This window comes from Mercenaria mercenaria, chromosome 6 (assembly GCF_021730395.1).
Source record: "Mercenaria mercenaria strain notata chromosome 6, MADL_Memer_1, whole genome shotgun sequence".
Classification (NCBI taxonomy): Eukaryota; Metazoa; Mollusca; class Bivalvia; order Venerida; family Veneridae; genus Mercenaria; species Mercenaria mercenaria.
Window position 1 is genome coordinate 82,833,822 of NC_069366.1, and position 22,750 is coordinate 82,856,571.

Sequence of the window (22,750 nt, forward strand, 5' to 3'; positions counted from 1 at the left end):
TTTATTATTTGATAGTTTTTTTTCAATGAAAATTTACTGACTAAAATTTGTTCAAGTTACTTTGAAAAGGAATAGCATATGTTAGACAGAATTAATATGGTTCATTGATATTGATTGACAGTAAAGTTATTTTACAACCTTGGAATTTTCAGGAATGATCCTGATTTCAGATTTTCGATTGCCAGAATTTCTTATATATCTCTATTGAAAAAAAACAAATATTCAGGCTTTTGGTAAATAAATGAATGCAAGTCCTGAATTAATTTTTACAGCCATTGAAAAGTTATTATCTGATTGTGATGAGAGGGCATTTGTTTTTTAAAGTGACCAGTTGGCAATATTGAGAAGAGCACTTGAACTTGTGAAGGTGAAAGGTCGTGTACTCTACACCACGACCTCTCTGAATCCAATTGAAAATGAGGCTGTTGTCATGGCTATGATCAAAGAAGCAAAAGGTAAGAGTTTTGAACAATAAATTACTTGAAAGTCATTTTTAGTTCGACTGTTCGAAGAATAGGGGAGCTATCCTACTCGCCCCGGCGTGAGCTTGAGCGTCACACAAATGTTAAAGTTTGCGTACCACCCCAAATATTTTCAAAGTCCATTGAGATATTGCTTTCATATTTTGCATACTTGTTTACCATCATGACCCCAGTCTGTAAAAAGGAGGAGGCAACACTATCAAGCATTTTGACTGAATTATGGCCCCTTTTCGACTTAGAATATGCTTATTGTAATGTTAAAGTTTTACTCATAGCTAATATTATACTATCAAGCACTGAGAATAGTCGAGCGCGCTGTCAACTGACAGCTCTTGTTACCATATATTTCAGCCGGAGGTGACTGTCAGTGTGTCCACCACTCTGCTGCTGAGTTCCTTTTTCTAGCCATTTTTAGCTCGACTTTTCGAAGAAAATGTAGAGCTATTGCACTCGCGTCGGTGTCAGCGTCGGCATTGGTTAAAGTTTTTGATAAAAGTCAAATATCTCTGTTACTATCAAAGCTATTGACTTTAAACTTAAAATAGGTATTTACTATCAAAGTCTACACCAGGAGAAACAATCCCCATAACTCTGATTTGAATTTTGACAGAATTATGCCCCTTTTTAACTTAGAATTTTTGGTTAAAGTTTTGATAAAGTCAAATATCTCTGTTACTATCAAAGCTATTGACTTGAAACTTAAAATAGATATTTACTATCAAAATTTACACCAGGAGAAACAATCCTCATAACTGATTTGAATTCTGACAGAATTATGCCCCTTTTTAACTTAGAATTTTTGGTTAAAGTTTTGATAAAGTCAAATATCTCTGTTACTATCAAAGCTATTGACTTGAAACTTAAAATAGATATTTACTATCAAAATTTACACCAGGAGAAACAATCCTCATAACTCTGATTTGAATTCTGACAGAATTATGCCCCTTTTTAACTTAGAATTTTTGGTTAAAGTTTTTGATAAAGCCGAATATCTCTGTTACTGTCAAAGCTATTTACTTGAAACTTAAAATACTATTTACCATTAAAATCTACACCAGTAGAAACAATCCCCACAACTCTGATTGAATTCTGACAGAATTATGCCCCTTTTAACTTAGATATTTTTGTTAAAGTTTTTGATAAAGTCAATATCTCTGTTACTATCAAAGCTTTTGACTTGAAACCTTAAAATACTTATTTACCATAAAATCTACACCAGTAGAAACAATCCCCATAACTCTGATTGAATTTTGACAGAATTATGCCCCTTTTTGACTTAGAATTTTTGTTAAAATTTTTGATAAAGTCAGATATCTCTGTTGCTATCAAAGCTTTTGCCTTGAAACCCTTAAAATAGTTAATTACATCAAAGTCTACACCAGGAGAAACAATTCCCATAACTCTGATTTGAATTTTGACAGAATTATGCCCCTTTTTACTTAGAATTTTTTTTTGAATTTTTATAAAGTCAATATCTCTGTTAGCTACTAAAGCTTTTGCTTGAAACTCAAAATAGTTAATTTCTATAAAGTCTACACCAGGAGACACAATTCCCATAACTCTGATTTGAATTTTGACAGAACTCTGTCCCTTTTTAACTTGGACTTTTTTTTACTGGCAAAGCTCTAATTCAGGGTCAAGCACGGAGAGAAAAGTCGTGCGCGCTGTCTTATGGACAGCTCCTGTTATCCATTATTGTGTGCCAGATGCAAACTTTTAAAATATTTTGTTCAAGCTTTAGAAGATAGAAAATTAAAGGTGCTTCTTTAGACATTGTTCCAAGTACAGTCAGAACCTTAGATAGGTGCATGCTTGTCTGAGTGCATGCTTATTTATTTTCGCCACCAGTAACACATACAGGTGACTCCTCCTCAAGACTGTAAATGATTTTTTATGTGAGGATAGTGCAAGGTTCAGAAGATACTCTAATTCCAGAATCTTCTCTTGAACCTGAGCGTGCCAGGTGTAAAGCACCAATACACAGGACTTTTTATCCAAACATTTGTACTTTGGAGTTCGGGGAGCAGGGTTTCCCACTGGACCACTTCGTCAGCTCTGTGAGTGAGTTTGACCAAGGAATACAGTTAATAATAAGGACTTTTCATGGTGGGTGGTATAGGTCGCTTGATGGAATCACTTGCTCCTCACTCCCAGGGCTGGGGGGCTTCAAAACCCACAAGGGATAAAAAAAAATCTTTGACAATATTGTGATGAAGCCATCCAGCCGGTCTACTGAAGGTAGGTGGTTCCATTCAGGTTCCTGCCTGTGCCAAAAAGCATGCAGTGAGAGAGGCACCTTGAGCTAATTGCATGACTGTGAATTTAATTATTTATATATGATTGTAAAATGATGGTAAATGTATAACAGTATAACATTAAATTCATTCCTTAAATTCTGTGAATTTCATTTAATTCCTAAAGAGAAAAGAAAGTGTGTAATAGAAGATTTATAAATTGCCTCAAAGATAAAAGTATGGAAGTAAAATAATTTTGTATTATAACTTTTGCAGGTTCTGTAGAACTGTTTGATAGTAGAAAACTTGTGAAAGATTTCAAAATTAGACCAGGAATGACTTCATGGAAGGTAAATGCCTTATTTTTACAAAACGCTCTTACACATATAGGTAACACTTGGATTTAAAGGTGCACATGATGATAGCATCATAGTCCTAGCTTATAGGTGTGTTGCCCTAGGTTAAAAGCTGAATCTGCTAACCAGTCTCAAATACCTGTATCTGATTGGTTGTTTTTGAACAAGTTTTTGTAATTGACCAACGAGAACAGGGCGTTAGAAGACTGGCTTCCAATGTCTAGTTTATCATCTTTAGAGCAAAATTAAATTGAGACAAATATAATTATTATTTACAAAAACAGTATAGAGTACACATGTGAATTTCCAGTGTATGGTTGAATTAAAATTTGTAAAAAGCTATATGCAAGATGTTACGAAATACTCTTTAGAAGTAAAAATAAATAAAAAGTTTTTAAGAATTTTAACTTTTGCTACCATGTTCTTTAGAAACAACACAAGAAGTAGTTATAGATAAAATTAAAATTTCTTTGTGGTCAGTAGATGACTAATAAAATCATCTTTTATCAGGTGAAATGCTGCCGTCAAAAGAGTGACCTGATGTCTACAAATTCTGTTTAATACATTTTTAATATCTTATCGTCTTACATATTCCTCTGTCCAGACATGTTTCCATGTAGAGTTTCCATTTGACCTACAGGTTGTCCACTATATCTTTTCCCCTCGAGTCATTACAATGCTGTGCCAATACGTTCTGTCCTGGGCCATCATTTTGCAGTGCAGGTATATTTTGTCCCAAGGTGTCGTTGCGCTGTGCCAATGTGTTGAGTCCCAAGCTGTCATTATACTTTACCCATAGTGCAATAAGCCGTCACTGCTCTTCATAATGGAGATAGCAGTGGTGGCTGCAAAGCATTCTGATTTTTTCATTTACTTGAAAATCAGTGATTAACCAAACATCTTGGTATATTTTTGTATCCATTTCACCTATATTGTAACCATTTCTTTCTGTTTGGTCCATTGTCCCAGAAGGACAATACTGAAAGTATTGGACAGCATTGGCCCAAGTTTCCCTGTCATTTGTTTTTCATCAACTGATTCATAAACATGGCCATTACAATACATCCTGGCCCCAGTAATATTAAGTAACAACAGTAGTAATGGATTGAGCAAACATGGAACCAGACAGTTTACCAGCAGATGTTATTACCAGAAAAGGTGAGATTTTGGTGGAAAAACCCTTACAACCTATAACCATTCGGACATAATTATTATGTTAGGTTGCTTTATAAACTTTTGTTTGCATTTTAAGGAGCTTAGATGTATTTCCGCTTTTAGACCTTTTTGAGTTTGAATGTTCTGAAAAATTTATAAAAAATAGATAAGTTCTGTTAAGTAAGTTCTGTATAGTCATCAAATTTTTTGTTGTGTTTGCTCACATCTTGCAATCTTGCTAGTAATTGAATCAACACATAGTGAGCAATAGTTCGCTCTAGTGAAAATACTTCTTGTTTCATAAAAGACCCAGGCCTGAACTCCAGTGATCAAGGGGAAAAAGACGAAAGTCTACTTTTTTTGTTACCAATAACTCTGCCATCCCATCAGGTGATTTTGAAATAACTTGTATGTTTTACAGAAAAGATTTGTCAGAGGCAAGTTGTCCATAGTTAAAGAACACTTTTGAGTAGTTTCTGGTTTTGACAGGCTTAAGATTTTACCTGTTTTCAATTTTTTTGCTATAGTATGTCAGGGTTTTAGCTAGGGGGCGACTTGAGCGAAATAGTTGCTCTGGAGCTCCCCACTATACTTTGATCTGAAATCAGAACGAAATTCAAGTCGCCCGATATTTTTATCATTATCCATTATCGGCCTATTGACAATTTGCAAGGTAACATGATGGCATAATTTAAGCTCTGCCCTGTATGTTCCATAATGTGTTGAAGCAAGATTGGCACTGGTAGCACAAAGATCAAGGACATGCTTGACTGGTAGCTTGAAGGTCAAGGCTGCAGATCAAGAGGTTAAATGCGTCATCAAAATTGAGTCGTCTTTCATGCGAGTTTTGAATTCACGAATTTTTACCAGAAGAAAGATGCCATATCATGCTGAAGATCTAGACCAGTAGACCAAAATCAAGGTCACAGAGGGAATGACAAAATGCTTAAAGACTCTACTAGGACTTTCCAAATAATATTGCATAAATGTTCTTTTCACTATGAGATGTTGCATGAGCCCCTGGCCTGTAGCTCAGAATGTCAAGGTCAGAATGTTTTGATCTGTTTATCAATGGGCTCTAACTTTGACATGCATTGAGTTGTGTTGAACCTACAGCGCACAAATATTGCCTTCCCTTGTGAAGTATAGGATTGCATGGTACAACATATAATTCTGTAATTACTTTCTGTATTATATCTTTGGTTTGTACTTGTTCTTTCTTTAAGAAAAATCTGAACTGTTTCATTTGTGGGTGCAAAGAACAGTGACATAAGTTGTATATACCGTAATTAACGGCTCAGAGGTCTATAAATTTAGTTAACTATACACAGTTGTAAACATTTTCAGGTGATGACTGAAGAAGGGTTTTTCCTGGAGAATTTTACCGATGCAAATGAAAAATTCCAGGCTGACTATCCAGCCACAGTTTTCCCTCCACCAATTAAGGAAGTCATGGCCTATCATATGGAGAGATGGTAGGTAGTCATATAATTTGTCTTTAGTGTTTCAGTACTGTCCATGGGTTTTTAAAAAAAAAATATATACTAATCTGCATGCCTCATAATTCCATAATTTATGTTGAATTTTTTTTTATTTAGAAAGTGTAGTATTTTCTTTAGTTAGTGATTTAAATATAAAATTTTTCAAAATGATTTGATATATTTTAGAAATTTTTATTTGTCTAGAAGAGTACTAATAGTCAGTTAAATTTGTAGTAAAATTATCAAAAGTGGTAGACATGCTTTTAAGATGTGATATACTTTATAGAAATACTTAAACCATAATGGTGTATAGTTTTTGATATCTGATGATAAATTTTGATGATTACCTGAAGGCATGTCCCTATAAATGTTGGAAAGTCGCAATATGTTTTAAATTGTGTTGATGTGGTGTTAAATCCGGCCTAAAAAAATGGTCTACGTACTTTGATTGGTAGAGTGGTTTTTCCCAGCACTGTCACAGTTTCAAGAATTATTTTTCAATGAGATATTGCTTTTTGGTTATTTAGCATATCATATGCCTAGTCAGTGGATTCTACATTTGTTCTTTTAATATATAAGAATCATATTTCAGTCAGCATCCATCGGTTTTACTGATATTTTCGAGATAGAAATGTTATGAAACAAGTAACTTGTGTTTATTTTCGTTTTCAGTGTTCGAGTTTTACCACATGACAACGATACCACTGGATTTTTCTGTGCTGTCCTAGTGAAGACATCAGAACTACCATGGATTAGAGGTCTGTTATTTTTTAGCTCACCTGTCACATAGTGACAAGGTGAGCTTTTGTGATCACCCTTTGTCCGTCGTTTGTCCGTACGTCCGTCAACAATTTCTTGTCTGCACGATAGTGGTTTCATTTATGATCTTATTTTAACCAAACTTGCACACAACTTACATCACCATAAGATCTCGGTTCCTTTCTTGAACTGGCCAGATCCCATTATGGGTTCCAGAGTTATGGCCCCTGAAAGGGCCAAAATCAGCTATTTTGACCTTGTCTGCACAATAGCAGCTTCATTTATGATTTGATTTTAACCAAACTTGCACACAACTTGTGTCACTATAAGATCTTGGTTCCTTTTTTGAACTGGCTAGATTCCATTTTGGGTTCCAGAGTTATGGCCCCTGAAAGGGCCAGAATTAGCTATTTTGACCTTGTCTGCACAATAGCAGCTTCATTTATGATTTGAATTTAATCAAACTTGCACAAAACTTGTGTTGCTATAAGATCTCACTTCCTTTGTTGAACCGGCCAGATCCCATAATGGGTTGCAGAGTTATGGCCCCTGAAAGGGCCAAAATTGGCTATTTTGACCTTGTCTGCACAATAGCAACTTCATTTATGATTTGATTTTAACCAAACTTACACACAACTTGTATCACCACAAGATCTTGGTTCCTTTCTTGAACTGGCCAGATTCCATGATGGGTTCCAGAGTTATGGCCCCTTGAAGGTCCAAAATTGGCTATTTTGGCTTTTGCAGCCATATAGAGACTTCATTTATGGTTTTATTTGATACAAACTTCCAAAATATCTTGAACAACAATAAATCTTGGATTCCATGACAAATCAGATCCAATCGTAGGTTCCAGAGTTATTTTATATCTGATTACCTCCCCTGATTATAGTCAAAATGGATTTATATCAGTAAGTACTTATAGGACTTATTTGAAATTTCATTATTATCATTAGTTGGACTGAGTCAATCAGGGTAGATAACTATGGACTGACTTTATGTCAAATTACCTCTCTTTATTTCAAATAAAAATGGGTATATCTCCGTAACTAATGAAGATACTGATCTGAAATTTCATTTATGTCAACAGATTTATTTGGCAGATCCTTCTTTTGTTCACTTACAATAATTTTCTTTTTAATTACTTCCCTTTTACGTTAATGTAAATAGCTTATTTTTAGTAACTTTTTTATTACTGGCCGTAGGGAAAAACGGAGACCACTTTTCTGTGGTACAACATGGATGGTACCTCCAATTTTTAGGTGTATTTTGACATATCTGTACCTTGAAAGATTTTTTTTTTCTTTATGGTTAAATTTCTTTCCTTTGTTGTTCCTGTCCTTTGGACTTAGATATTTTTTCTGAGGACCTTCTTGTCCTCAAGTGCAATGATAACAGGTGAGCGATATAGGGCCATCATGGCCCTCTTGTTTTTTTATTTCTGTATTATTTTTTAATACAATTTATGTTTTTGCTAGGACTGGGACAGTTTCTCGGTTAATCGGATCCGATTCGATTACTAGGTGAAACCGCATTCAGTTTTGCAAAACGGCTAATCGCTCTCGAACAATAAACATCAGGAATCATACTTTATACATTTCTTTGACAACAAAAACAAATTTGACTATGTACAACTTTAAAAATGAGTTGGGATAAAGCCCCCTTTGCCCGAAATCTTTTAATGAGTTGCTGGGAAACACTCACAACTTTAGCAATTTTACAGCCAAGATTATTGAAGAGATGAAGGCCAAGAGGCTTGAACCCAAACTGGAGGAACCCAAAGCTCGACAATACGGATACAACATCAAGTTGAAATGTCACGTGGCCCCCACGGAGATCGAATGGACGACTGAAATCACTAATCAGAAACTTCAGACTATCACTAGAGTCAGTAAGGAGACATTTGGTGTTCCTGCACAGGAAATGGATCCATCGTAAGTGATTCTGTATTTTTCTAAAGTTCTTTCTTGAATTAGAGATTTGGAAAACAATGTTGTTTAATATGACTTTGTGTACAATTACTTGTAGGGACAGAAGTTTTCATCAGACATTTTTATATAGGCATGTAGTAGTCACCTGTCTGGAATATAGTTGGTTGTATCAGCTATCTATGGTACTTATATAGAACTTTTACACACTCAGATGTTGATTTTTAATGAGAAATTACGAGGGTTGATCCAAAAGTTATGTCACTGGAGCCATAAAAATGTGTATAATGAAAAGGAAACAACAAAACTCTCTACCCAAGTACCTTTATCTACTTGCCATACTTTCTGAAAATTCCATGAAAAATTGTTGCTTATTTATCAAGATATCGACATGCACAGAAAGCATTGTGACGAAGATTGCTGCAAGTCACAATTGTTATTGACGTCAGAAATTGATATGGTTGCCGATAATCAGTAACAAGCTTTTGCACTACATTAATAACTTAAATACACAAGGATGCCACTTTAGTTTACACGATTGACTGCTAAAACATGTAACTACACATGGTTATAATTTTGTATGAGTAGGTATGTTGTTTTGATGTCAATTGGTGATTATCTATGTTTAGTAGTTTTTATGCCCCCGAAGGGAGGCATATAGTTTTTGAACCGTCTGTCGGTCCGTCGGTCTGTCAGTCTGTCAGTCTGTCCGCAATTTTCGTGTCCGGTCCATATCTTTGTCATCGATGGATGGATTTTCAAATAACTTGGCATGAATGTGTACCACAGTAAGACGACGTGTCACACGCAAGACCCAGGTCCGTAGCTCAAAGGTCAAGGTCACACTAAGACATTAAAGGATAGTGCATTGATGGGGTTGTCCGGTCCATATCTTTGTCATCGATGGATGGATTTTCAAATAACTTGGCATGAATGTGTACCACAGTAAGACGACGTGTCGCGCGCAAGACCCAGGTCCGTAGCTCAAAGGTCAAGGTCACGCTTAGACTTTAAAGGATAGTGCATTGATGGGCGTGTCCGGTCCATATCTTTGTCATCCATGGATGGATTTTCAAATAACTTGGCATGAATGTGTACCACAGTAAGACGATGTGTCGCGCGCAAGACCCAGGTCCGTAGCTCAAAGGTCAAGGTCACACTTAGACGTTAAAGGATAGTGCATTGATGGGCGTGTCCGGTCCATATCTTTGTCATCCATGGATGGATTTTCAAATAACTTGGCATGAATGTGTACCACAGTAAGACGACGTGTCGTGCGCAAGACCCAGGTCCGTAGCTCAAAGGTCAAGGTCACACTTAGACGTTAAAGGTCATTTTGCATGATAGTGCATTGATGGGTGTGTCTGGTCCATATCTTTGTCATTCATGCATGGATTTTAAAATAACTACGCATGAATGTGTGACACAGTAAGATGACGTGTCGCGCGCAAGACCCAGCTCCGTAGGTCAAAGGTCCTAAACTCTAACATCGGCCATAACTATTCATTCAAAGTGCCATCGGGGGCATGTGTCATCCTATGGAGACAGCTCTTGTTTATTTATACATAATATATATTTTACTTAACAAATGAAATGATGTTAAGAATGTAACCTAAAGTCAATGCTTTTAAGTTGTCTTAAAATGAGGATAATTTGTTTCACTTCTTCCTGTTTTAATAATGGAGTGCATTTAGAACTTTATTTTTTATGCCCCCGAAGGGAGGCATATAGTTTTTGAACCGTCTGTCAGTCTGTCGGTCTGTCCGCAATTTTCGTGTCCGGTCCATATCTTTGTCATCGATGGATGGATTTTCAAATAACTTGGCATGAATGTGTACCACAGTAAGACGACATGTCGCGCGCAAGACCCAGGTCCGTTGCTCAAAGGTCAAGGTCACACTTAGACGTTAAAGGTCATTTTTCATGATAGTGCATTCGTGTCCGGTCCATATCTTTGTCATCCATGGATGGATTTTCAAATAACTTGGCATGAATGTGTACCACAGTAAGACGACGTGTCGTGCGCAAGACCCAGGTCCGTAGCTCAAAGGTCAAGGTCACACTTAAACGTTAAAGGTCATTTTTCATGATAGTGCATTCGTGTCAGGACCATATCTTTGTCATCCATGGATGGATTTTCAAATAACTTGGCATGAATGTGTACCACAGTAAGACGACATGTCGTGCGCAAGACCCAGGTCCGTAGCTCAAAGGTCAAGGTCACACTTAGACGTTAAAGGTCATTTTTCATGATAGTGCATTGATGGGCGTGTCTGGTCTTTGTCATTCATGCATGGATTTTAAAATAACTACGCATGAATGTGTGACACAGTAAGATGACGTGTCGCGCGCAAGACCCAGCTCCGTAGGTCAAAGGTCCTAAACTCTAACATCGGCCATAACTATTCATTCAAAGTGCCATCGGGGGCATGTGTCATCCTATGGAGACAGCTCTTGTTTATTTATACATAATATATATTTTACTTAACAAATGAAATGATGTTAAGAATGTAACCTAAAGTCAATGCTTTTAAGTTGTCTTAAAATGAGGATAATTTGTTTCACTTCTTCCTGTTTTAATAATGGAGTGCATTTAGAACTTTATTTTTTATGCCCCCGAAGGGAGGCATATAGTTTTTGAACCGTCTGTCGGTCTGTCCGCAATTTTCGTGTCCGGTCCATATCTTTGTCATCGATGGATGGATTTTCAAATAACTTGGCATGAATGTGTACCACAGTAAGACGACATGTCGCGCGCAAGACCCAGGTCCGTAGCTCAAAGGTCAAGGTCACACTTAGACGTTAAAGGTCATTTTTCATGATAGTGCATTCGTGTCCGGTCCATATCTTTGTCATCCATGGATGGATTTTCAAATAACTTGGCATGAATGTGTACCACAGTAAGACGATGTGTCGCGCGCAAGACCCAGGTCCGTAGCTCAAAGGTCAAGGTCACACTTAGACGTTAAAGGTCATATTTCATGATAGTGCATTGATGGGCATGTCTGGTCCATATCTTTGTCATTCATGCATGGATTTTAAAATTATTGGGCATGAATGTGTACCACAGTAAGACGACGTGTCGCGCGCAAGACCCAGGTCTGTAGGTCAAAGGTCCTAAGCTCTAACATCGGCCATAACTATTCATTCAAAGTGCCATGGGGGGCATGTGTCATCCTATGGAGACAGCTCTTGTTTTTTTATACGCCCGTTTGAAAAACGGGACGTATTATGGGAACGCCCCTGGCGGGCGGGCGGGCGGGCGGGATGGCGGGCGGGCGGCGTCCACAGACTTTGTCCGGAGCATATCTTCTACATGCATGAAGGGATTTTGATGAAACTTGGCACAGTTGTTCACCATCATGAGACGGAGTGTCATGCGCAAAAACCAGGTCCCTAGGTCTAAGGTCAAGGTCACACTTAGAGGTCAAAGGTCAAATTCAAGAATGACTTTGTCCGGAGCATATCTTCTTCATGCATGGAGGGATTTTGATGAAAGTTGGCACAATTGTTCATCATCATGAGACGGAGTGTCATGCGCAAGAACCAGGTCCCTAGCTCTAAGGTCAAGGTCACACTTAGAGGTCAAAGGATACAAGAAAGAAAACTTTGTCCGGAGCATATCTTCTTCATGCATGGAGGGATTTTGATATAACTTGGCACAAATGTTCATCACCATGAGGCGGAGTGTCATGCGCAAGAACCAGGTCCCTAGGTCTAAGGTCAAGGTCACACTTAGAGGTCAAAGGATACAAGAATGAAAACCTTGTCCGGAGCATTTCTTCTTCATGCATAGAGGGATTTTGATATAACTTTGCACAAATGTTCACCCCCACAAGGCGGAGTGTCATGCGCAAGAACCAGGTCCCTAGGTCAAAGGTCAAGGTCACACTTAGAGGCCAAAGGTCAGATACAATAATGACTTTGTCCGAAGCATTTCTTCTTCATGCATGGAGGGATTTTGATGTAACTTGGCACAATTAATTATACACCATCATGAGACGAAGTGTCATGCGCAATTCCCTTCTTTAGAATTACTTCCCTTTGTTGTTACTATAAATAGCTTATATTGTAACTTTTTCATTACTAGTCGTAGGGAAAAATCGAGACCACTTTTCTGTAGTACAACATGCATGCTACATCCAATTATGAGGTGTATTTTGACTAATCTCTACCTGGTAAAGATTTTTGTGTGGACTTACAATTTTTTTGGGGATTTTTTTTTTTTTTTTTTTTTTTTTTTTTTTTTTTAAGATTATCTTCCCTTAGTTGTTACTATAAATAACTTATATTGTAACTTTTTTATAACTGACCGTAGGGAAAAAACAAGACCACTTTTCTGTGGTACAACATGGATGTTACTTTCAAATTTTAGGTGTATTTTAAGGTATCTCTACCTGGTAAGGAGTTTTTTTGTGGACTTAGAAAAACAAATGACTTACAATGATTACTAAACAACCACAAAATTAAAATTCCATTTGCAAATACAGGTGCTAGAGTAAAGAAATTTGCTGTGACGGGCGTATATTGTGACATTCTGGCACTCTTGTTACTTTTCGTAAAAACAACGCTTTTTTTGCTTGCAGCGAAATGTTGTCTGGTGTGAACTTTGAAGTTCTATAAATTTAAAACGAAACAACTATTGAAAATATAATCATATGAATTAGCTTACATCCTGATCTAATTTCTTTTATAATGCAACGTTGAATAGATGTACAGTGGACGAAGTGACATAACCTCTGGATCAACCCTCTTTGGTTGCATAGGGGAGCCTGGTCTGTTCCCTGCTAACCCACAAGAGAGGACACTACTTAATGGGCTTTAGTCAGCTATTCTCGTCCAAAGTTGCTTCAGTAGCTTAAGAAAATTTGTCTTTTAAGTTTTAATTCGAAACTGCTGGTATTATGACTCCATACTTAATAATATAATTTCTTAAATATGTTAGAACGGCTTTTTATGCCCCCGAAGGGAGGCATAGTTTTCAACTGTCTATCCGTTCATTCGTTAGTTCGTTCGTTCGTTTGTCACAACGTTAAATTTTTGCATGAAGGCACTTTACTCACAAACCAGTGCACCCAGGACCTTCAAACTTCACATGCTGATAGTACTTATTGAGTACACGACCCCTACTGACATTGGGGTCAAAGGTCAAGGTCACAGGGGCCAGTGTTAACTTTTTGCATGAAGGCACTTTACTCGCAAACCACTGCACACAGGACCTTCAAACTTCACATGCTGATATTACTTATTGAGTACAGGACCCCTACTGACTTTGGGTCACCAGGTCAAAGGTCAAGGTCACACGGGCCAATGTTTACTTTTTGCATGAAGGCACTTAACTCGCGAACCACTGCACCCAGGACCTTCAAACTTCACATGTTGATAGTACATATTGAGTACACGATCCCTACTGACTTTGGGGTCACCAGGTCAAAGGTCAAGGTCACACGGTCCAATGTTAACTTTTTGCATGAAGGAACTTTACTCGCGAACCACTGCACCCAGGACCTTCGAACTTCACATGATGATAGTACTCATTGAGTACACGACCCCTACTGACTTTGGGGTCACCAGGTCAAAGGTCAAGGTCACAGGGGCCAGTGTTAATTTTTTGCATGAAGGCACTTTACTTGCAAACCACTGCACCCAGGACCTTCAAACTTCATATGCTATTGAGTACACGACCCCTACTGACTTTGGGATCACCAGGTCAAAGGTCAAGGTCACAGGGCCAATGTTAACTTTTTGCATGAAGGCACTTTTCTCGCGAACCACTGCACCCAGGACCTTCAAACTTCACATGCTGATAGTACATATTGAGTACACGATGGGGTCATCAGGTCAAAGGTCAGGGTCACAGAGGCCAATGTTAATTTTTTGCATGAAGGCACTTGCTGATAGTACTAATTGAGTACATGATCCCTACTGACTTTGGGTTCACCAGGTCAAAGGTCAAGGTCACAGGGGCCAATGTTAACTTTTTGCATGAAGGCACTTTACTCGCGAACCACTGCACCCAGGACCTTCAAACTTCACATGCTGATAGTATTTATTGAGTACATGACCCGTACTGACTTTGGGGTCACCAGGTCAAAGGTCAAGGTCACAGAGACCAATGTTAACTTTTTGATGAAGGCACTTTACTCGTGAACCACTGCACCCAGGACCTTCAAACTTCACCTGCTGACAGTACTTATTGAACACACGACCGCTATTGACTTTGGGGTCATCAGGTCAAAGGTCACCAGGTCAAATGTCAAGGCACTGCGGGGGCATTTGTCACCATTAGTGACAGCGCTTGTTAATTTACATTTTGGTATTTAAAGCATTCTTATCCCTTTAATATGTAATTTCTTTGTTATAGGTGTAAACCAAGACAACTGATACCAGAGGTGGAACAGAATTTTGTGTTTTGTGAGAAAACTACAGAGGAATGGTTGAAAATCAAGTAAGTATCCAATAGATTTATTGCTTCTGCTGAATAGATGGTGTACTTTTGATGTGTCTGCTAGTTTATTCTAACTTGATTTGGAAGAAAGCTTGAAGTTTATTTGAGTCACTCCCAAGTCTACTTCTTTAGGGGGAAAAGCCTGATTCCAGGATTGTAAAACTGAGTTTGGAGACCAGTCTCAGAACTCCAGCTTCTGATTGGCCGATTCTGAGCTCAGGTTTTGAAAATGACAAATCGCAGAGCTGCATTCTGATATTGGCCAATGGCAGAGCTGCATTCTGATAGTATATCTGCAAGCCTTGTGTGGTATGAGAATGTATGCATTAGAGCCCTAAGCCCAGTGGTGCAGCAGCTGACACCTTAACTATATGGTCTGTGCTACCTTAAAGGACACAGAACAACCCTTGTAAAGTAAATACTGCGGAGCAAAGCTTGTTGCAGGGGACAGATTAAGTAAGATTGAAATTTGTGTTATTGGAAAGAAAATGTTGCCCAGGAATGAAAATTGTAACTTCTACATAGATATATTTGTGCTCTACCTAGTCAGTCTAGCTAAATAGTGTTGCAGAGGTAGAGTATCAGACTCCTGACTTTGAGGTTGTGGGTTCAAATTTAATGAGAGTGGAATTTGACAGCAGTTTCCACTGTCCTTTGCCTGGGAGCGAGTATTTGTCAGATATTCATGAAGTGGGTATATTATGTAGTAAACATCAGTTCTAAAACTTCCTCTGCAGGTTTCAGACTAAAAAATAATTAATGTGACATTTAGAATTCAAGGCTAGGACTCAAGTAGCTGTTCATCCTTTCCAGTTTTGAAGGAGAGAAGTTGTAATAAATTTAAAAGAATGAAAAATTATAAAAACATATTGAATACTAAGAGGCTGATACATGGTTGTAGGTGGTTGCGGGGTGCCTTCTGGCCATATTGGCACACCTAGTGTATTAATTGTCTTGGACCATTTTGACACTAGGTATGCCATTATGGCCAGAAGGCACATCCAAGTCATTCATTGACCTTTTCATTGTATATATTGTTATTATAATGACCTTGGTATCAGACTATGTGGATAGTCTGGAAGTGTGCCGTCAACATGTTATTTGGAAACACTTTGCCAGTACCACTTGAGCATGTCAACTGGTATTTGTGTAGTTGCGACAGAAAATTGTTACTATAGATAGAAGTTAATAGGATCTGTTTTCTGAATGTATTGTATTTTTTATTACAGGGAGTTTTTCAAGATCTCCGATGATTTTGACCCCACAAATATGGTGATGCGGCATAATAAAACAACTTACTTCCAGTCGTGCCCCATGGCAAAGTCTCTCGTAAAATATAACAAGGAAAAGGCAGAAAGCAATGTAAGAATTTAAAATTTATTTTGTTCTGTCTGAAAGACTTTTTGTTGTAAAACAGCGATTTGCTCTGTTCACCCTTTGTATGCCTTGAATTCAGTGATAGAATCACGTAAAGGCAACCCCACTGTTCCATCTCATTAAGAAAAAATAGACAAGTTTAAGCTTTTCAGGCATGTCATTAAGATAAAATACATATGAAAAAATTATACTGTAAAATGATCCTTTTTTGTTAGCCAGATATAACATGGTTTCAGACAAAGCGGTTATTTCATAGGGGTCTCCCGGCCGAGATTTAAAGGTCACAGACTTTGAATCACTTACCCCTCACTAATGTGGGTTTGAAGACCCGCTTGGGGTTTGAAGTCCCACTTGGGTTGTTAGCTCGACTATTCGAAGAATAATCTAGCTATTCTACTCACCCTGGCGTCGGCGTCGGCGTCACACCTTGGTTAAGTTTTTGCATGCAAGTACATACAGCCATCAATTAAAGGCATATAGCTTTGAAACTTATTTTTTCTTTTTCTAGGTCAATTACCAACCTCTCTGGGTCAAGTCCCATAACTCTGACATGTATTTTGAGCAAATTATGCCCCATTTTGGACTTAGAAAATTTTGGTTAAAGTTTTACATGCAAGTTACTATCTCCAAAACTAATGCAGATATTGATTTGAAACTTCACATGTGTCTTCGGCGTTATAAAACTAGTTGATAGCAGCAAGTCCCATAACTCTGACTTTCATTTTGGCCAAATTATGCCCCCTTTTGGACTTAGAAAATTCTGGTTAAAGTTTTGCGTGCAAGTACATACAGCTATTTCTAAAAGGCATATAGATTTGAAACTTATTTTTTCTTTTTCTAGATCAATTATCAACCTCACTGGGTCAAGACCCATAACTCTGACATGTATTTTGAGCAAATTATGCCCCCTTTTAGACTTAGAAAATTTTGGTTAAAGTTTTACATGCAAGTTACTATCTCTAAAACTAATGCAGATATTGATTTGAAACTTCACATGTGTCTTTGGGGTTATAAATCTAGTTGATAGCAGCAAGTCCTATAACTCTGACCTTCATTTTGGCCAAATTATGCCCCCTTTCGGACTTAGAAAATTCTGGTTAAAGTTTTGCGTGGAAGTACATACAGCTATTTCTAAAAGGCATATATATTTGAAACTTATTTTTTCTTTTTCTAGATCAATTACCAACCTCACTGGGTCAAGTCCCATAACTCTGACATGTTTTTTGAGCAAATTATGCCCCCTTTTAGACTTAGAAAATTTTGGTTAAAGTTTTACATGCAAGTTATTATCTCCAAAATTAATGCAGATATTGATTTGAAACTTCACATGTGTCTTCGGGGTTATAAAACTAGTTGATAGCAGCAAGTCCCATAACTCTGACCTTCATTTTGGCCAAATTATGTCCCCTTTTGGACTTAGCAAATTCTGGTTAAAGTTTTGCGTGCAAGTACATACAGCTATTACTAAAAGGCATATAGATTTGAAACTTATTTTTTCTTTTTCTAGATCAATTACCAACCTCACTGGGTCAAGTCCCATAACTCTGGCATGTATTTTGGGCAAATTATGCCCCCTTTTGGACTTAGAAAATTCTGGTTAAAGTTTTACATGCAAGTTTCTATCTCCAAAACTAATGCAGATATTGAATTGAAACTTCGCATGTGCCTTCGGGGTTATAAAACTAGTTGATAGCAGCAAGTCCCATAACTGGTATGCATTTTGGTCAAATTATTTCCCCTTTTGAACTTAAAACTCTTTTGATATTTAACCTTTTTGGGTAATATTTTCCTGCTTCTGGGACAATATTTCGAATAGTCGAGCTTGGCTGTCTTACGGACAGCTCTTGTTTTAATTCTTCATCTCAGAAAGCCATCCAGCAGGCTTATGGAGTGTCAATGGTTCTACCCAGGTGCCTGCCCATGTCTAAAACAATGCACTGAAGGGCACCTGGTATCTTCCTTCACAATCAAACTGTATCAGTGTGACATCAGCCCCAACAAAAACAAAAACAGAAAACTTCCAAAAGCAGTTATTTTATAGAGATGCAATTTTTTAACCCATTGAAGAGTTTCAAAGAAACTTGACACAAATGTTCACCACATTGAGACAACATGCAGAGCACATGTTTTGGATGGCTTGCTTCAAGGTCAAGGTCACACTTAGGGGTCAAAGGTCATATGAGTTTGTTTCGTGTCCGCTCTGTAATTCTTGAACTGCTTGAAGGTTTTTTAAAGAAACTCGGCACAAATGATCACCACATTGAGACGATGTGCATAGCGCATGTTTCGAATGGCTCGTTTCAAGGTCACACTTAGGGGGTCAACTGTTATACCTTCAGGCGTATATTGCTCCGCATTGTGGTGCTCTTGTTATTAAGTGGATCAAAGCAAGCTCAAAATACAAGAAAATAAACCTAATAAGAATAATGGTAATCAATATTGAAAAACAAAACAAAGCTCATGAGAACCGCTAGCCTATTTGCATCTGTATCCTTTGTGTTATTGAATTCATTTCTGTTTAAAGACATCATAAAAAGTTAAAATGAAACCTGATATTTTGTTAAACCTAAGCCTTGCTGGAGGATATTTCTTATGTTAATGTATGTATGTATTTTCAGTTCAGTGCAGCCATAGGTACATGTATATTTTTCCCAATGCCCGAGCTATGGAACAAGGTGGATACTACTGTACCTACAATGATGAGTCATGAGGTTTGTATCTCTTGGGACTATATTTTTACACTTATGGCCGCTGTAATTCTTAGCCCACCCTATTTATTCGCTAGAGAATTCACATTCTTTCTTTTCATTAATCAGGCTGGACTGTAAAACTGTTGTAACTCATATCAAAGAAAGATGGAGATACAGCAGTTATGTGTTCAACCCTCCAGATTTTCTATTTGCTGGCTTTTGAAATTGGTATTACTCTGAAAACCTGTGTACTGGGTTCCGACCAGTCACCGGACAGAAATCGGGGTTTTTCCTTTGCCGTTTTATAAAAAATGAACACAAAAACATGAAATTTGCCCCGATAAAACTTCAGCTCATTTGTCATCCGAAAATGTAAAAAAACTCAAACAATCGGACGTAAAACATCCGTTATTTTGAGGCTCAAAAGGGGTAATGAAATGCACTACATCAAACAACAAGGTGGAATAGTCACCGGACAAATATTTCGGAGACTGATTATTTTTATTTGACAATGACAATTGTACCGAAAAAAAACTGATTATGTCCATCTGTCTTCTGCGCCTTCTAAAAACATGTTTTCATGCATATTCAAAGTGTTAAACTATCCTCGGGGTCGAACTACATAACAGCAGTGATTTACCCATGTTACCATTTTAAATGAAATACTATCTGCAGAAAATACCTCGGAGCTTATGCCACCATAAGGAGCCAACAAAATCAAATCTATTTCAGTTTTTGTTACTTTCGGAAAACCCAAGAAATTTATAAATATATTTTTAGCTCGACTATTCATAGAATAGTAGAGCTATTGGACTCGCCCATGCGTCGGTGTCCGCGTCCGCGTCCTGATTTGGTTAAGTTTTTGTATGTAAGCTGGTATCTCAGCAACCACTTGTGGGAATTGATTGAAACTTCACACACTTATTCACTGTGATAAACTGACTTACATTGCACAGGTTCCATAACTCTATTTTGCTTTTTTACAAAATTATGCCCCTTTTTTGACTTAGAAATTTTTATACCCCCACCAAACATGTTTGAAGGGGGGAAAAAGGAGTCAGTTTTGTCGCGTCCCGTCGCATCCCGTCCCGTCCCGTCGCGTCCCGAAATCTATTATCTCAGTTATTACCAAATGGATTTGATTCAAACTTAAAACACTTGTTCCACCTTATCACCCACATCATGTGACACAAGGTGCATAACTCTTGACACCAAGTTTTCATGAATTATGTCCCCTTTTACTTAGAATTTAAGGTTAATTTTGTTGTATTTTCACTATATCTCAGTTATTACTAAATGGATTTGATTCAAACTTAAACTAGATGTTCCACCTCATCACCCACATCATGTGACATAAAGTGCATCACTCTGACACCATTTTTTTATGAATTATGCCCCTTTTTACTTAGAATTTAATGTTGATTTTGATGTATTTTCACTTTATCTCAGTTACTACTGAATGGATTTGATTCAAACTTAAAATAGATGTTCCACCTCATCACCCACATCATGTGCCCACATCATGTGACACAAGGTGCATAACTCTGACACCAAGTTTTCATGAATTATGTCCCCTTTTACTTAGAATTTAAGGTTAATTTTGTTGTATTTTCACTATATCTCAGTTATTTCGAAATGGATTTGATTCAAACTTAAAATAGTTGTTCCACCTCATCACCCAGATGATGTGACATAAGGTGCTTAACTCTGACATAAATTTTTTATGAATTATGTCCCCTTTTACTTTAAATTTAAGGTTGATTTTGATGTATTTTCACTATATCTCAATTATTACAAAATGGATTTGATTCAAACTTAAAATAGATGTTCCACCTCATCACCCACATCATGTGACACAAGGTGCATAACTCTGACACCAATTTTGCATGAATTATGCCCCTTTTTACTTAGAATTTAAGGTTAATTTTGATGTATTTTCACTATATCTCAATTACTACTGAATGGATTTGATTCAGACTTAAAATAGATTTTCCACCTCATCACCCACATCATGTGACACAAGGTGCATAACTCTGACACTATTTTTCTTGAATTGTGTCCCCTTTTACCTAGAATTTAAGGTTAATTTTGATGTATTTTTACTATATCTCATTCTGATTGGCTTAGAGCCAAAGGGAAGTAACCTTTTTTTAACCTTTGTACTGAGTTGCTTCCCCTTAAATTCCAGGAATTGGTCTATTTTTAGAAATCCTGTTTTTAGATTTTCAATATTTTAGGTATTTTTCTAACTTTTTTATTATTAGTCCTATGTAAAAAGTAAAAACATTTTTCAGTGGTAGCATGGGTCGGTAAGACACTTTTTTGTATTCACTTTTAGTGTATCTCTAATATTAGAGATTTAATATATTTACTAGTATTACTATACTAGTATTATACTAGTATTACTTATATGTGGAAGCCCAGGATGAAGTACTCCAAAGTATTTTTAAGATTCCTTATGGTTGCCATTCTTCTGTGACAAGACCGTATGGTGGGGGTATGAGTCACTCCTGTGACAGTTCTAGTTGGTTAAGGTTTTGTATGTAAATTGGTATCTTAGTAACCACTTGTGGGAATGGATTGAAACTTCACACACTTATTCACTGTGATAAACTGTCTTACATTGCACAGGTTCCATAACTCTATTTTGCTTTTTTACAAAATTATGCCCCTTTTTCGACTTAGAATTTTTTGGTTAAGGTTTTGTATGTAAGCTGGTATCTCAGTACTCACTAATTGGAATGGATTGAAACTTCACACACTTGTTCACTGTCATGATCTGACATACACAAAGCAGGTTCCATAACTCTGTTTTGCTTTTTTACAAAATTATGCCCCTTTTTCGACTTAGAATGTTTTGGTTTAGGTTTTGTATGTAAGCTGGTATCTCAGTATCCACTAACAGGAAAGGATTGAAACTTCACACACTTGTTCACTGTCATGATATGACATGCAGTGCAAAGGGTCAATAACTCATCTTTGCAATTTACAAAAGTATGCCCCTTTTTAAACTTAGGAGTTTTGGGTTAAATTCTTATATGTAAGCTGGTATCTCAGTACCCACTAATGGGAATGGATTGAAACTTCACACACTTGTCCACTGTCATGAGCTGATAAGCACTATGCAGGTTCCATAACCCTATTTTACTTTTTTACTAAATTATGCCCCTTTTTCGACTTTCTTATTCATTCAAGCGACAAGGCTGTTAATTAGTAGAGCGTTGCTGTCCTCCGACAGCTCTTGTTATACAAATGAGGCTCGGAGTGGGTGTAAATGTATATTATAATATACAAGGGCATTCACTCATGCAGTATTAACACATGACCTAGCAAATGATGCAGACGTTCATTCATTTTGCAGAAACAGTATTATTTTTTACCAGTATGTGAACCAAGTGAGGAATGAATCAAAAAGAAAACTGTCGTCTGCAGTTCTAGGGGTCTGTGCTATACATGTAATTGTTTGAGACCCACTTGGTGCCCCCCCCCCCCCCCCAAATAAAACAAGTTGCACATGGGCACTGCCATTCCAATGCCCCAAGGTCAGAGGACAGCAGTTTTGTAAACACAGCTGAGAATTGGTACAATATTCCTCGTTAATACTTATTTGTCAGTCGGGGGCCTCCGTGGCCGAGTGGTTAAGGTCGGTGACTTCAAATCACTTGCCCCTCATCGATGTGGGTTCGAGCCTCACTCGGGGCATTGAATTCTTCATGTGAGGAAGCCATCCAGCTGGCTTACGGAAGGTCGGTGGTTCTACCCAGGTGCCCGCTCGTGATGAAATAATGCATGGAGGGGCACCTGGGGTCTTCCTCCACCATTAAAGCTGGAAAGTCGCCA

General features: G+C 37.5%; 1 protein-coding gene across 1 annotated transcript in view; it reads left to right on the plus strand.

Annotated features, from left to right (window-relative positions):
* LOC123549898 (RNA cytosine-C(5)-methyltransferase NSUN2-like) overlaps positions 1-22,750 on the plus strand; it is a 49,728-nt gene that overhangs the window by 22,114 nt on the left and 4,864 nt on the right. The window contains exons 10-17 of the mRNA XM_053546493.1: positions 325-455; positions 2,993-3,066; positions 5,575-5,702; positions 6,381-6,466; positions 8,191-8,401; positions 14,760-14,843; positions 16,073-16,205; positions 18,839-18,931. Of these exons, the coding sequence (XP_053402468.1) occupies positions 325-455; positions 2,993-3,066; positions 5,575-5,702; positions 6,381-6,466; positions 8,191-8,401; positions 14,760-14,843; positions 16,073-16,205; positions 18,839-18,931 (940 nt within the window). The remainder of the gene's footprint in view (positions 1-324; positions 456-2,992; positions 3,067-5,574; positions 5,703-6,380; positions 6,467-8,190; positions 8,402-14,759; positions 14,844-16,072; positions 16,206-18,838; positions 18,932-22,750) is intronic.